The sequence below is a fragment of the Phaseolus vulgaris genome, chromosome 8, assembly GCF_000499845.2.
Source record: "Phaseolus vulgaris cultivar G19833 chromosome 8, P. vulgaris v2.0, whole genome shotgun sequence".
Lineage (NCBI taxonomy): Eukaryota > Viridiplantae > Streptophyta > Magnoliopsida > Fabales > Fabaceae > Phaseolus > Phaseolus vulgaris.
Genome location: NC_023752.2, coordinates 54,622,772 through 54,636,937, shown reverse-complemented (window position 1 = coordinate 54,636,937; position 14,166 = coordinate 54,622,772). Strand labels below are relative to the sequence as shown.

General features: G+C 34.0%; 2 protein-coding genes across 6 annotated transcripts; one reads left to right on the top strand and one right to left on the bottom strand.

The window, feature by feature from the left end:
* Positions 1 to 753: 753 nt before the first annotated feature.
* On the bottom strand, positions 754 to 5,683 carry LOC137827194 (pentatricopeptide repeat-containing protein At5g01110). Of its 4 annotated transcripts, none has more exons than XM_068633422.1 (5): positions 3,626 to 5,683; positions 3,423 to 3,521; positions 2,712 to 3,293; positions 1,706 to 1,745; positions 754 to 1,297 (listed from the first exon to the last, which is right to left on the bottom strand). In XM_068633422.1, the coding sequence occupies exon 1, from the start codon at positions 5,681 to 5,683 to the stop codon at positions 3,659 to 3,661; it is 2,025 nt and encodes a 674-aa protein (XP_068489523.1). In that variant the 3' UTR covers positions 754 to 1,297; positions 1,706 to 1,745; positions 2,712 to 3,293; positions 3,423 to 3,521; positions 3,626 to 3,658. The 4 variants fall into 4 exon arrangements, with proteins under 4 accessions (XP_068489523.1, XP_068489524.1, XP_068489521.1 ...); XM_068633423.1 differs by having other exon boundaries at positions 3,460 to 3,521; XM_068633420.1 differs by having other exon boundaries at positions 754 to 1,745.
* A 1,817-nt stretch (positions 5,684 to 7,500) lies between these two features.
* On the top strand, positions 7,501 to 12,835 carry LOC137827195 (homeobox-DDT domain protein RLT2). 2 transcript variants are annotated; one of them, XM_068633426.1, is made up of 8 exons: positions 7,501 to 7,882; positions 8,806 to 8,913; positions 9,011 to 9,670; positions 10,200 to 10,276; positions 11,437 to 11,829; positions 11,922 to 12,005; positions 12,116 to 12,204; positions 12,433 to 12,835. In XM_068633426.1, the coding sequence occupies exons 1-8, from the start codon at positions 7,876 to 7,878 to the stop codon at positions 12,506 to 12,508; spliced, it is 1,494 nt and encodes a 497-aa protein (XP_068489527.1). In that variant the 5' UTR covers positions 7,501 to 7,875; the 3' UTR covers positions 12,509 to 12,835. The 2 variants fall into 2 exon arrangements, with proteins under 2 accessions (XP_068489527.1, XP_068489526.1); XM_068633425.1 differs by having other exon boundaries at positions 7,555 to 7,882; positions 11,350 to 11,829.
* Positions 12,836 to 14,166: the final 1,331 nt, after the last annotated feature.

Genomic DNA, 14,166 nt, shown 5'->3' with positions numbered 1-14,166 from the left:
ACAACATGGTGGCTTACGGTGGCTCGGTGGCTGCGGCAGGCACAATGGAATGGAAGAACAGAAGAATAGGGTTGGTGCAGGTGATTGGGTGCATATCACAATTATAGTTTTCAGGATTTCATTAAGGGTATATTCGTCTTTTACTATTAAGTGATTGGGTGCCAATTAGAATGTGTTGGGTGCAGGGAGAATGTGCCGGGGAAGAGTTGAAGATAAGGAAAGAATAATGAAGTTCTTCTACTTTCTATTTGCAGCCTTACTCTTACTAATCCATTTCATGCATTTATTTCTACTTCAGCCCACAATTCAAGCCCAAACTATTTTTACTACATTTATCAAGTCAGTCCAATTCTATTATATATATATATATATATATAATTATTACCATTATTATGATAGCCATAAAGATAAGTCTCAATTGAAAAACCTTTACACGTTTTCTTTTGGAGAGAATTCCAAAAAAATCGAAGTAAAAATAAAGAAAATATTATTATTTAATATTTACTGGAATCCCATAAGAAAATGGTATTATATCATATAAAACTGTTAATTTCAAACAGTTTTAGATGAATTTCCTTTAAAAAAAAATCTGCTGAGTTTCCATCATGGATAGATGAGAGAAATAGAGACCGAAATACAAAAGAACTTAGTTAGACACACACAGATACTAAGCACTCAAAGATTAATAGAGTATAGTTTAACTCTTCTAAAGTGTTTAAAATCTAATTTGAGAGACAAATGCAACTATACTCGTTGGTTAAAATATTAACTGCTGAAATTTTAACTTCTTTCGTAGTTTATTACATAGTATGAGCATTTTATCATAATCTTGCCCATGATTACAGAGTGTACAACTTTGTTTCAGAGGAATTAAATCCAACTATCCAAGACAGCTCTTGGTAGCTCATTAGAACTCTGCAGCATGCTGTTGTTATGCCAGTGTCAAAAGTTTCATAGACAACATACTATCTACTGCTAACATGTGTAACCATGCAAATGTGTTAGGGAAAGTGCTAGTTGATCTGCTTATGTAAAGATGACATGTTAAGTGTGGACTTTAAACAGCATTCCAATGTTGATAACATCAAATGTGATGGTGTGCGTGTGTGTGTTGTTAGCACACCACAAAAGCAATCCATTGTAGTTGTAGAGCACAAGAGCCCTTATAAACCTTGTTCTAGAATTCTATACTTACAATGAGACTCAAGTGTCGTAACTTGTAATCAATCAAGCTCCAAAGCCCCTGCATTCGCGTGGGTTGGCTGTGACCTGGCTCCTTTTACTAGTCCTGAACAAACTACAGTTCCCGTGTCACCACTTCTGTCAGTCTTTAGCAGCAAGGAGACATAGTGAAATGCTGTAATACCAATTGATAAAAACTTTGGGAGCACTGCACCACAAAAGCTAGCTGTTGCACTTGGAGAGCTCTAGGACTTATAAATTCCACACTAGAATCTCATACTTCGAATATGAGACTCGAGTATCATGCCTTGTAATTGGATCTTAATAAACTGTTTTTATGATTATAATATGTGACCTTCAGGCCACAATGCAGATGCAACTAATGAGTTCAAAGAGTTACATCCCTCTTAACCAGTGGATACATCAGAAAGAGTTCAAACTGGGGAAACAATTTTATATGAAACATCTTCAAAAATAACAAATAAATTCTATAATTTGCTGCTTGCTTTTCTAATGGGCTAACCTGAAGTTCGTGAAAGATGGGAAAGTCCCCCTCCCGGCTCCTGCTAACCATGCTTAGAAGTTAGAAACATGGATAGGTTGCATTTCCAAGCATCCAGACTATAAGGATTCTTTAATAACCTAATAACTATTATTTTGCAAAGCATTCATAGGCATGGAACTAGCAGCACATAACTGTAGTAATTGACGAAATTTTGGTATAAATAACCGTTTTACTAGGCAAGTGTAACAAAAGAATAAGTAAAAGAGTATATCATATACAGAGGGAATTATTGGTCAAATTCTATTAATTGTAAGCTTCCAATTTAATAGTAGAGATGTTGTGTTAATAGACTGTGCTTGAAGCAAAAGAAAAATATTAGTTTACCAATATGGGATTGAAAATAACTTAATCTAAATAATCTATGGTTTCATCTAATGTATGTATCTTCTAATAATATTCTTGCAACATGATTCTTAAGTTTTCTGATAACAATTCATTGCTTATAAGGTCTAAGAATATTTATCAAATATTGATTTCTTGTATATTACATAAATATTTCTGCATTATGCAGTCATGTTACAAGCAATTCATATATCAAAATTTACTCCAAGTATCATAACATGTTGAGTGAAATTAATCAAATCTAATCCTAAGAATCATTTTTCAGAACTCTACTTAGGATTTAAAGTCATGCTGTATGGACTCTTCTCATAATTCAAGCATTATGAACAAAACAAATCAATATATTAAAGTTCATTCCTACCAAGCTAATATACTGAAATAATCTTCATTAAATCCAATTCTAAAAATTACTTTCCATATTTCTTTTCCTTAGAAATTTGAGATCAAGAATTATGGATCCATAGCAAACAGAGACCAGCCAGATTAAATCATCAACATCAAATATAAATCATCAACATCAAATATAAATCATCAACATCAAATATAAGATTACATTAATAATAAACCAAGAAAAAAGACTATTCAATCCCAAAATAAGAAGCATGGTAAAATAAAAAATCACCAGGATAAGTAGAAGAGTAGTTTCTGAAGGCGTCTGCTACTTCCTTCCTTTGATATCCATGCAGCACAAACTTAACACGTGCACTACCTAATACTAATTTAACAAGAGAGAGAGAGATTATATTCCTAATTCTATTCTAAAACGTGTATATCTCTAAAACAAAGTTTTCCGGCAGCCACTCCTCCTTAAGCATAGGTTGGGTGCTTAAGTGAGGTGATTGCTTCTCCATGAAGAACAACGATGTCACTTGAGGGTGGCCAAGCAACCTTCTTGCTGGCCTTTGAAGGTAACTTTCCTCATTTGAGCGTTGTTTTGGGTGAAGAGAGTTGTCACTATAATTTGAATTTAAATTTGGTTCCTCTCTTACACATTATGTTGTGGCTCAGGTGTGCTTACTCGCTCCAAAACATGTTTAAATTTGTTATTCATGGCTCAAAGTGCTGGTGTGCATCGCTCAAGCACTAACTATTTGAATGACCAACATGTAGAGACACCTGGCTTCTCTTCGCTTAAGCTTGGTTTTTCTCGCTGGAGCGAAGACTTTTCTTATTTTTCAATTCTTTTATTTTCTTCTCTTATTTTCTGCACACACAGAAACGTTTAAGAAATATAACATCAGAAGTGATATTTATATCTATATTCTGAGAGAAATTAAATCCTTTTAATGCAAATAAGTGTCAAAACTCATTCAAATTTAATTAAAATTGACACCTATCAATAGTAAAAGACTCTTTTCTCTGTTACAAACCAGGGTGCGAACGCTAATGTTATATGTTAGAGCACACAAGACATCCACCAGGGTTGCGCTTCCTGTGATATGCAGAACCAGGAGCAAAGAAAGCAATAAGCATGGTCCACAAAATCAATGCTTACAACAGAATGAGGCAAAATTTTCTAACTGTAGAAAGTCCAACCTTTAGATAATAAGAGCTGCAACGGTAAAAGTCTTAGAATTTGTCATCTGGCACAAAACCCCTTTGCAGCATTTCATCGTGGAAACGGAATGCCTCTTTCAGATTGTCTAGAGACACATGCCCATTTATCAATGATGTGTAAGTTGATCTATCGGGACTTATACCACTGTCAATCATCTTGCGTAATACCATCTCAGCCTCCCGCATTCTGCCTTGCCTACAATATCCACTAAGAATTGCATTATATGTGATAACATCAGGTAGTAGCCCATGTTCTTCCATGTTATTAAGCAAGACAAAAGCTCTGTCAAAGCTCTCTTCCTTTACAAAACCATTTATAAGAGTATTATATGTAATGCAATCAGGAGAAACTCCTTCTAAAATCATATTGTTGAAGAAATCATTCGCCTTTGACATATTGCCAGTTCGCAAATAACCCTTAATAACAGTGTTGCAAGTAACCAGAGTGGGCTTAATACCTTTTTCTATCATTTCATCCCACACCCTGAATGCCTCACTCATAATTCCTAAACTGCAAAACCCATTTATCAAAATGCTAAACGACACATGGTTGGGCAATATCCCCCTACTCACCATATCACACCACAACTCCTTAGCCCTCTCCATTTCACCAATCTTGCAAAAACCATCCATCAACGTATTATAGGTCACAACATCCGGCTTAAGGCTCCTTTGAGTCATCGTCTCAAACAAATCAAGCGCCCTACTCATGTTCCCATCCTTACAATATCCATGAATGAGAGTGGTGAGAGTGTAGTAATCCGGAAAAACTCCCCTCTCCACCATCTCCTTAAACAACTCATCAGCATCACCGACCATCTTCCCCTTGCACAACCCATTCAACAGAGTATTATAAGTAACCACATCCATCGCACAACCCCGCGCAACCATCTCGTTCCGCACGTTCAACGCCTCAGCCACATTGCCATTTCTGCAATATCCATCAATAAGAATAGTATAAATCACAGTATCAGCAACCAACCCAGCATCCTTCATCTTCCTAAAGTACTCCAAAGCCTTATCAAAACACCCATTTCTAGAGAACACCCCAATCACAGAACCAAAACTAATCAAATCAGGAACAACCCCACACCTCAACATTTCATCAAATACCTTCTCAGCCTCGCTAATATCATCCTTCCTACAACTTTCCACAAGCAAGGGATTATACGTGGCAGCATCAGGACTCAACCTCGACCCCAACATCTCATCCAAAACACTCCTCGCTCTCTCATAATCCCCTTTCTTACACAAACCATTGATAATAGCATTATAAGTAAAAACCCCAGGCTTCAACCCCACACCCCGCATTGAGTTCAACAACTCGAAAGCCTCAAACACATTCCCCTGACGACAATGCGCGTTGATGAGAGTATTATACGTGACAACATCAGAGAAAACACCTTTACCCTCCATTTGGGACAAGAAAACCTTAACCTCGTCGAACCTACCCTCTTTACAAAAAGCATTGACCATGATGTTGAGAGTGAAGGCATTAACCGTTGTGCCACTTGCGACAACATCCTCGTACACCGTCCACGCCAAATCGACCCATCCCACTTTGACCAACGCGCCCAGTAGAGCGTTGGAGGCGTTGATGGAGACGGCGAAGCCGCGCTGCCTCAGTAAGCGGAAGGCTTCGGAACCTTCTCGAAGCTTCCGTGCCTGGACGTAGGTCCTTATGAGTAAATCGAAAACGATGGCGTTTGTGTGAGAGGAAGAAGAAGGGGGCAGAAGGGAATCGATGAGCTGGGGTCGTGAAACGCCGCTTTTTCTGATCATTCGGAGGAGCAGAGCCTGAGCTTCTGGAAGGTTCCGGGTGCGAACGAGGTCGTGGAACGTGGGATTGGTACCCGCGTGGATGAAGTTGCGATGACATTGAAGAACTACCAACACTGAAGGTCTCAGAATGCGCGCGAGTACCTTCTGTGCCAACACTGTCTTTGCCATTGATGCAAATGGAAAGAACAACAACGCACACACCAACACTTCAAAGGACAATGTTACTTCAACAAATTTAAAGTTTTGAAATGTCATTCAAATGGAATTTCAAATGAATTTCAACTCAAAGGACTATATATTTTATGAGTGGTATAAGAAGGTTAGATACTAACTAGCATAAAATCAACAAATTACTGTAACTAATATAATTACGTATAATTTGATAATAAAATTTTAATAATATCATAATATAAGTATCAGTATATGATAAAAATTAATAAATTTTAAATAATTTAAATTTTAAAATACTTTAATAACATATTATAAAATTAACTATAGAATAAAATTTCTCCTTATTTATATATTATAATATATTTTATATTTAATATTCGAACTTTTGCATTTTTATTACTTTTGGTAATATTTTATTCTACATGCAATTATGCTATGTGTGTTGATTGATGCTATGTTGGATACAATTTTTAAGGTGGTGAAATTTGAACAAAAAAGGACTAGGTTGTTGTGGGGTGCAACAAGTTTTATAGTTTGATTTTAATGTTGTGTTTTTGCCTTATTTTTTTAGGTTGGTACAAATTAAATGATGGTGGTTGGATGTAACATCTACTTCTATTCCTACTAATTTTCATTTTATGAGTTGGTTGAGACCAAAAGTTTCATTTGCCTTACTCTTCATTATTTGCTTCCAAAGATTGTAAATTAAGCTACATTGTATTATGTTTGGGTGTATTTTAATAACAATTTATGTTGTAAATAGGTTGCAATAGTTTATTTACCATTGTCAAAATTTCTCACTTTAACTGCATTTGATAAAAAGAATGGTTTGTTATAAAAAAAAAAACTAGATTTGGTACAACATTAACAATGACAATTCATATTAATTGAATGAAAGACATAACTTTTACCTGACATTTACATTTTTATTTGAAGAGAAAGTGTCACTCTCAAAACCATTAATAAAGATAGTTACCAAAGAGTTCAACGACTTCACAATCTTTATTGTAACTTAGATATCAATGTTGAACTTAATGCATTGTGGTTTTTTTTAGAGTTTTTCAAACAAAATTCAACTCAAAATCTAAATACATAAATGAAATTGTAGTAAAACTTAGTTAAAAAAATTAAGGAAATCCAGATCAAAATAAAAAAAAAATATAAAAAGGCAAAAACAGTGACAAGTATAAATATTGAAAAGACGAAAATTTAATTATATTTCCCATAAATTCAAATTTAAATACAATTGATTCTATTAATCTTCCTCCATGAAATGGGTTCACCAGTTTATTTAAATTAAAACTAAGAGAAAATTTTCATCAGTTTTAATTAATTTGAAAAGGCAAAAATAAGAAAAATTCAAAATTCAAATTAAATCTATGAACAAATTAATTCGATTAAAACTATTTGATCCAATTATGTATACATATTACAAATTCATAAACAAGTACACAATTTATCCTACAAATCCACATATAATTTCAATATTAAAAAACAATTTTATAGTTTGATTGACTTACATAAACTAAATAACAACAAAAATGATAAAAATATATGACCATATCATAAAATTTCATATAAAAAAATAATAAGAAGAAGAATATATCACTGAATTGGGTCTGTTAATTAAGTTTATAAATCACAGATAGTTCATAATCATCACATATAATCTCATTAAGTTATATAATCTCATTAAGTTAAAAATCTAAGCTAATATAATTTTTTTTATTTCCACATTGATGGAATTGATCTAAATAAACAAGTATCTTTACTTTTTTTTTAATTAACTTTGTTGTGAAATCTATATTTACAAGCAAGAATAACAAAAATATATGTAATTTTAATTGTTCATATGATTAAAAAAAGAACATGTTTTATTATTGTTTGCAAGGGATTTTACTTTATTTAGTAGAGGTAAATCTGATTTATTTATTAATTTGTTTATTTATTTGGAAGGAATGCAAAGATTGATTGGAACAAGCAAGCAAAAGAAAATCCGACATAAGACGAATTGAATTTGTTTCTTCTCGCTTTGTCTCTCCACCTTCACCAGAAGCTCCTTTCTCTGTTCCTAAGCGGAGTTAGGGGGTCAAATTGAAAACGTATCCAGTTACAGACAACATACGTTTTTGTTTTTGTTTTTGTTTTTGTTAATGTCCTTGCATTCTCTTTTCCTTTCCCGCAAACGGGTCCTCGCTTTTCACACAAGCCACTCAACAAAAATCGCCCCAAAACTTTAACAGAGGATCCTTCTTAACCGAAATTCCTCACCCCCAATGGAAGGTATTGTGTTTCTGTTCTACTCTGGCCTTATCACAGATTTGGGTCTTCGATTTTGTGCTTCGTTTTTTCTCAGATTACTTCAATTTTCATGCTTTTGAAATTGATTGTTGGGACACGGAACTTGGGTTGTTTGCATTCGGTTGTTGTAATGGTGGGTGTGCCTCCAAGCTCTTCAATTTGGGGTATTTGGGGTCTGGAAAAGTGAGTCAAACTGAAGGGTTCAAATGGGGTTTGATTGATTTTGATCATGATTGAAATCTAGTACTTGATGTCTTCGTACATTATTCTCTTCCATGTTTTCTTTTTGCATGGATTGGAGAAGTTTTATTTTGCTCTTTCAATGACCATGAATCGGTGTCTTCGGTTGGATCTACTTTCCGTGTGGAATGTGTGGAATTAGGCTTGGTTGTTGTTGTTGTTGCTCTTCTTTTTCTTCTTCACTTGTACTTGGTCTTGATTGGCACATATAATGGGTTCTCTGTGAAAGACCTGCGAGATTATAAATTTGATTAATATTATTAAAGTTTAGAAAACTTTAAAAAAATGAGGAGAAGGTGACTGGCCATTTTAAGAAATAAGCTGGCTGTGTGAAACATGTATCATCTGACAAACGGTATTATGCTAGTGGTTTTGAGTCACTTCTTGATTCAATCAATATTTAAGGAAAGAAACTTTTTGGTTCTTATAATCTTATCAACACCTCACACGAGTAACTTGACTTTAATTCCACTGTATACATTCTTTTCCATATTGTCATAACTGTTCGGCACTTCAGTATGTAGTTGTATGTTTTAATTCTTCCATTGCATTTGTGAATCAATTTGAGCTGTTAATATGACATAAGATGCTTCTTGATTGTTTTGTTTGGCATATATTAACACAACACATGTACTAAACTTCCCGAATTTCTTATTGGTGTTTAGAATCAAGTGAACTGCAATCAGAAGAAAATAAAGTCTCCAATGAGAAAAATAAGAAAAGAAAGCTGAAAACACCAGCCCAGCTTACGGCCTTGGAGAAATTTTATAATGGTAAGAATACTTTTTTGTCATATACATATGTATACGTTAATGCATTTTGCAAAGTTGTAATTTTTGAGGAATTTTCTTTTTTTACTTTTGTTTCCAGAGCACAAGTACCCCACAGAGGAAATGAAATTAGAACTTGCTGAGGAGTTAGGACTGACAGAAAAGCAAATATCTGGATGGTTCTGCCACAGAAGGCTAAAGGATAAAAGATTGATGAAAGACGAAGCTGTGGCTAATGGACGACAAGATCGTTCAAGTGGTGTCATCCAGGATCGCGGCAGTGGACTTGGGCAAGATTCTTGTGGAAGCAGTAAACATGCTGATTACAGATATCTGGATCCTAAGGAGGTTGAGAGCCATGGCTTCTACAATCACGAAATATCCGTTGCTGACATGACCCAGAGACGTAGGAACCGTTATCCTGAAAATGTTAGTGGAGTGGATGACACATCATCTGAGAGCAGCTCCTTTTTGCAAGGAAGGGCGTTTGCTCAAGGTCAGGATCCATATGATATGGAACCTTCTAGACATCTTACTCCTAACGGAGCTCTTCCACCCCTAAATCCCAAAGGTGCAGTTAACATGGGATACAAGCCATCAGGATATTTGAAAGTGAAGGGTGAGATAGAACATGCCGCTATAACTGCTGTTAAGAAGCAATTAGGAAGGCATTACGAGGAAGATGGTCCACTTCTTGGTATAGAATTTGATCAGCTTCCTCCTGGGGCCTTTGAGTGCCAAACTGAAGATCCAGCTAATGGTAGGTTGCACCATATTGTATTCTCCCTTTTCTTAAATGATGTCTCATTCAATTTATTTTGTAAGATTGAATGTTGTTTAGTGTTGAAACTGAAACAATGTAATTTTCCATTTTGGGCTAAAGGAATGTGTTGTTGTCTGTTAAACATCAAATTGTGAAAAAAAATGAAGCATGAAGCATTTTTATTTTGTCACTTTGAAGATAGACTTTGATCTGATAGGGGATGAATTTTTCTAGAACAGGAAATAATTTGAAAATTGGAAAGCTTATTCCTAAAGAATGATGCTGCCTTTCAATATTCATAACACAGGGCCTTTGTATGTTAATATGTGTGCAATGTGCTATTTGCTTGTTTAGGTCAAGATAATTTATGTTTGCTCCTTTGAATGCTTTAATAGAAATATTGCATCTTAGCTACGGTGTGAGGTTCTGTTTTCTCTCGTTAACTCATGACCGTTTTCTAAATGCATTGAGAGTCATTTTAAGAACAGATTGATTCCTACCTTATAATCTATTGGTGCTATGGCAGAACCATTCTGTGTAGCAAATCCTCCGCTTCTGAATTCTCCAGAAATCTCTGCTGCAAAAAAACCCAATCTTAGCTCTGTAAGTGACCTTTCTAATGCATTTATATTATGAGTTTAGTAATTAATACTTTTTCTTTAAATCATACTCTTGAAAGATTAGACACTGACATAAATATTTATGGGTTCTGACTTTTTGACTATTGAAATTTATGTCATTTATTCAAACCATTTCTCTTTGAAACAATTGTTTACAATTGTATTCATACCCATATTTGATACCTGTAAGTACCTCTTGTTGCCAAGTCTAGCATCCTGTCTCCCACCCCTGACCAGAATTTTCTGTTTAATCTCTCATTTTTACGTTTTGGATTTCTTCAAAAGTGGCTTGGAAAATGGAATGGCTTAGGCTTTAGGGGCTTCAACATGGACACGATCACCAGAACACAAGTAATGTCCAAAATATAGGATACAGCGATACCACTGATATATGTAATCAACGTGACAAAAATCTCAATTGAGAATTTAGTTTTATATAATTCACACTATAAAACATATTTGTTACAGTTTCCCTGCAATAACCCTTCACAATAGAATTCAAAATAGGAAACACATCTTAATAGTTACAATAACAAGTTCAATCTGACGGAAACAAACCTAAAAAATGAATGATGCATTATTTATAATGAATTATTTTCTTTTAATCTTTTTTAACCTTTTTGTTATAGTAGTGTTTAGGAAGTGTTGTTCAATAATGGGTGTCTGCTCACTTTCTTTACTTACACTCAAACCCCAAATCGAAGAGGCATTCGATTTGAATTTTTTTTAAAATTATGACTCAGTTGAGGAGTGTCAAACACGTGTTGGAGGTTGTCAAACAAGTGTCGTGTCCAAAAAAGTGTTTAACCCGACAATGTACTATTTTTCGGAGGTGCCGGTGCTTCCTAGATTAGTGGTAATGATAAAGAAATGGATTGGAGTGGTTATTATTACCTTTACTAGTTAACTAGATAGTTGGTGTTTGTTGCAGTGTGAGACCAAAATGGAACTAATAGAATAGCTTATTAACAAAAATAATCTTGGATTTAAAAATAGCATTGATTATGTGATACAGATCCCTGCTTTCTTACTGTTCTTTTACCTGTGCGTTTGCAGAGATATGATTCGCATTATACTAAATTTAATTCCCAAGATTTGCATATGGGAGCTGACTTTGGCTCCTTGCATGAATCTGATTTCCAGGATAAACAAGAAAAGAAAGCCCTTAAGAATATAAAACACAGGCAACCTTTTTACGGTTATACCACTCATGTTTCTGGAAGGACCCCTTTCCCAGATTTGTATGAAGACTCTACTGGAGAAGCATCTGGCTATAACAGTGCTAAGAATCATAGAATGAGCTATAAGCATGGGGTTGAGGGGATGCGATCTGATTCTGCTTCTAACCATAGTGATCACTTTGAAGAGAAGCTTGCGGTTAAGCCAAAAGACTTGATGCTGCATGGTTATGATAAGATCAATACAAAGAGAATACAAAGGAGTGGACATGTAAAATCTAAACCTTCTAGTTCAATTCGTAATTCCCGTGTTCACATGGATACTGAAGAAAGGGGATTATCTGCTAGGATGGGAAAGGTTCGTTAATATATTTTCACTTTCTGTGTTATATTTGTAATGATCAATTTATTCTGCTTACTGATGGTTTAAAATGCTTATATTTTGTGCAGCAAGAGATGTTTAAGGTGGACCAGAAAGCAAAAAATACGTACCGCGATGTAGATGGAGCAGGGAGGCTTTCAAATGAAATCATGGTTAGTTTTAGATGGCTAAATTGTCCTTCTGGAATGTGATTATTTGATTTTAAGGAGCTCACTCCCCTCCTTCCACACATGTATATGATGTTTTGCTTTACTGTGTAGAGCTTGCAAAGCGAGCTAAAGTTGACATGCTTCAACAATACCATGTGAAACCGTCACCTGTTGCTGAGATGGAGCAAAGGAAAATTCAGAGGTGGGTGTTTCAATATGCTTGCTATTGTCTCTCATGACAATATATGATCACTCAGGTCCTCAATAATTTTTTTAGATCATGTGCATGTTTATTTAGGTAGTGTTTGGCTTAAACCTTTGTTGGGTTTCTCTTCTCTTTTAAAAAGTTAGGCCAAAAATAACTTTGTAAAAAAGCTTTTAAACATAAAAGTAGCCTTTTTTTCTAATGCCATTATGTATGATCATACAGATCTGCTGCAGAGATGATGCCTTCTAGCTTTAGTGAGGATGAAACTGCTGAAACCAGTTCCTCGCTAGATTATTAAATGCTGTTGATAGATGGTAACAAGTGTGAGGGTTTTGTCTGAAGCCATTGGGTATGTACATTCTAAAACGACATATACGTTTTCCCTTTAACATGGAAACCACTGTTTCTGACAGCAATAGCAGTGACTCCATTTACTGTTCATTGTGGTAGCCTATTTTGCCTTTTGTAAAAAAAATGAAAAAATGAATTATGCCCCCCATGTTATTTTTTTATGTAAAATCTCATTTTCTGAATCTCATTGTGGTTGGTTAAGTGCCAGCTTTTATATACTTGTTATTTGTCTTTTACTGGTTTAATTATGATGGTAGTGCATTTGATATGCTAATTTGCTCCATTGATTGGTAGTTTAAGTGCCAACTTCTACTTTTTGCCTTAAAAAGTTGTTTCATTAGTTCTGTATTAGTTTAAAAAGATGTAATTTAGTTATTGATTCTGTAAGTTCTTTGTAATTAATTGGGTCTTGAGTTAGTCTATGATGACTTTAAATAGTTAGAAAAATAATAATTTGTGATGCTTTTATTAACACATTTTGAGATTAAAACAGACCTGACTATTCTATCAGAAACTAATAAAGATTTAGTTCTTAAAACAATTAGATAATACCAATAATGTTAATATATGTGTGAATAAGCTTGATATTAACATATTAATGTATTATGAATATTGTGAATGGTTTCTTTGTGATGGCACAAGTAAGTGATTTCATGGATTTGACAGTATCTCAGAGGCCTAATATGACTAATACTTGTTCTTCTGGATATTTCTTATATCTTCACATTCTCATTAAGTATGACTTAAAAGACTTTGTCATTATTTATTTTGATACAAGGAGATGTAAGAATGTCCTAATATTAATTGTATGTTGATTTTTTATCATGTTCATGTCCTAATATAAAAACCATAAAATTAAATTCTCCTATCAAATTGTAAACAACAAAATCATATTATTTATCAATCAAATTTGTGTGTATACCCTTTAGAACAAGATATGAGCATTCAACCCTAAAAAATAAGTCAAAGATTCACCACAAGGAAGTCAACTTAGTTGCTTTCTAAAAACCACTTTGTATATTCTATAGAGGTTTTTAATCCAATTTACTACTACTTGAATCCATGTATTATTTTCATTAGCAAGTACAACTTAAATTGACCATTTCAACCAATTATCTTACTCAAAACCAAATAAAAACACAATAGTACTCAACTAAAATCAAACATTCTAAGTCACCAACATGACAATTTCAATACCAACATCCAATTTCAAAATTATTACAAACACAATATTAGTCATTTCAATATCAGGCATATTCCCTTATCAAAATCAAATTTACTTTTAGTTTTAAATAGTTTTCTTCATCTGAAAATTGTTTACTTCCCAAACAATAGAAAATGAAAATTGGAATCACACCAAACTTTTTAGAAGTTAGGGAACACCATAAATCAAACAAAACACTTTTGAAATATGAATTGAAAGGATATAATTTCTCAATTGACAAAGCTCGCAAACTCTTACAACATTCGACAGAGTCAATGAAATAATAATAAAAAGATTTTGGAGAAAAATAAACTTACTCATAAGTTGAATTATCCAATCAAAACCAACGAATTAATAATAAAAAGATTTTAGAACAAAAGTAAACTTACTCATAAATTGAA

What these genes read in the sequence shown, in the direction of transcription:
- LOC137827194 (XM_068633420.1), bottom strand. Translation starts at nt 5,683, where the DNA reads ATGACATTTCAAAACTTTAAATTTGTTGAAGTAACATTGTCCTTTGAA.
- LOC137827195 (XM_068633425.1), top strand. An exon ending in TATCTGCTAGGATGGGAAAG is followed by an intron (nt 11,830 to 11,921) that starts GTTCGTTAATAT and finishes TATTTTGTGCAG; the next exon opens with CAAGAGATGTTTAAGGTGGA. An exon ending in GGCTTTCAAATGAAATCATG is followed by an intron (nt 12,006 to 12,115) that starts GTTAGTTTTAGA and finishes TACTGTGTAGAG; the next exon opens with CTTGCAAAGCGAGCTAAAGT.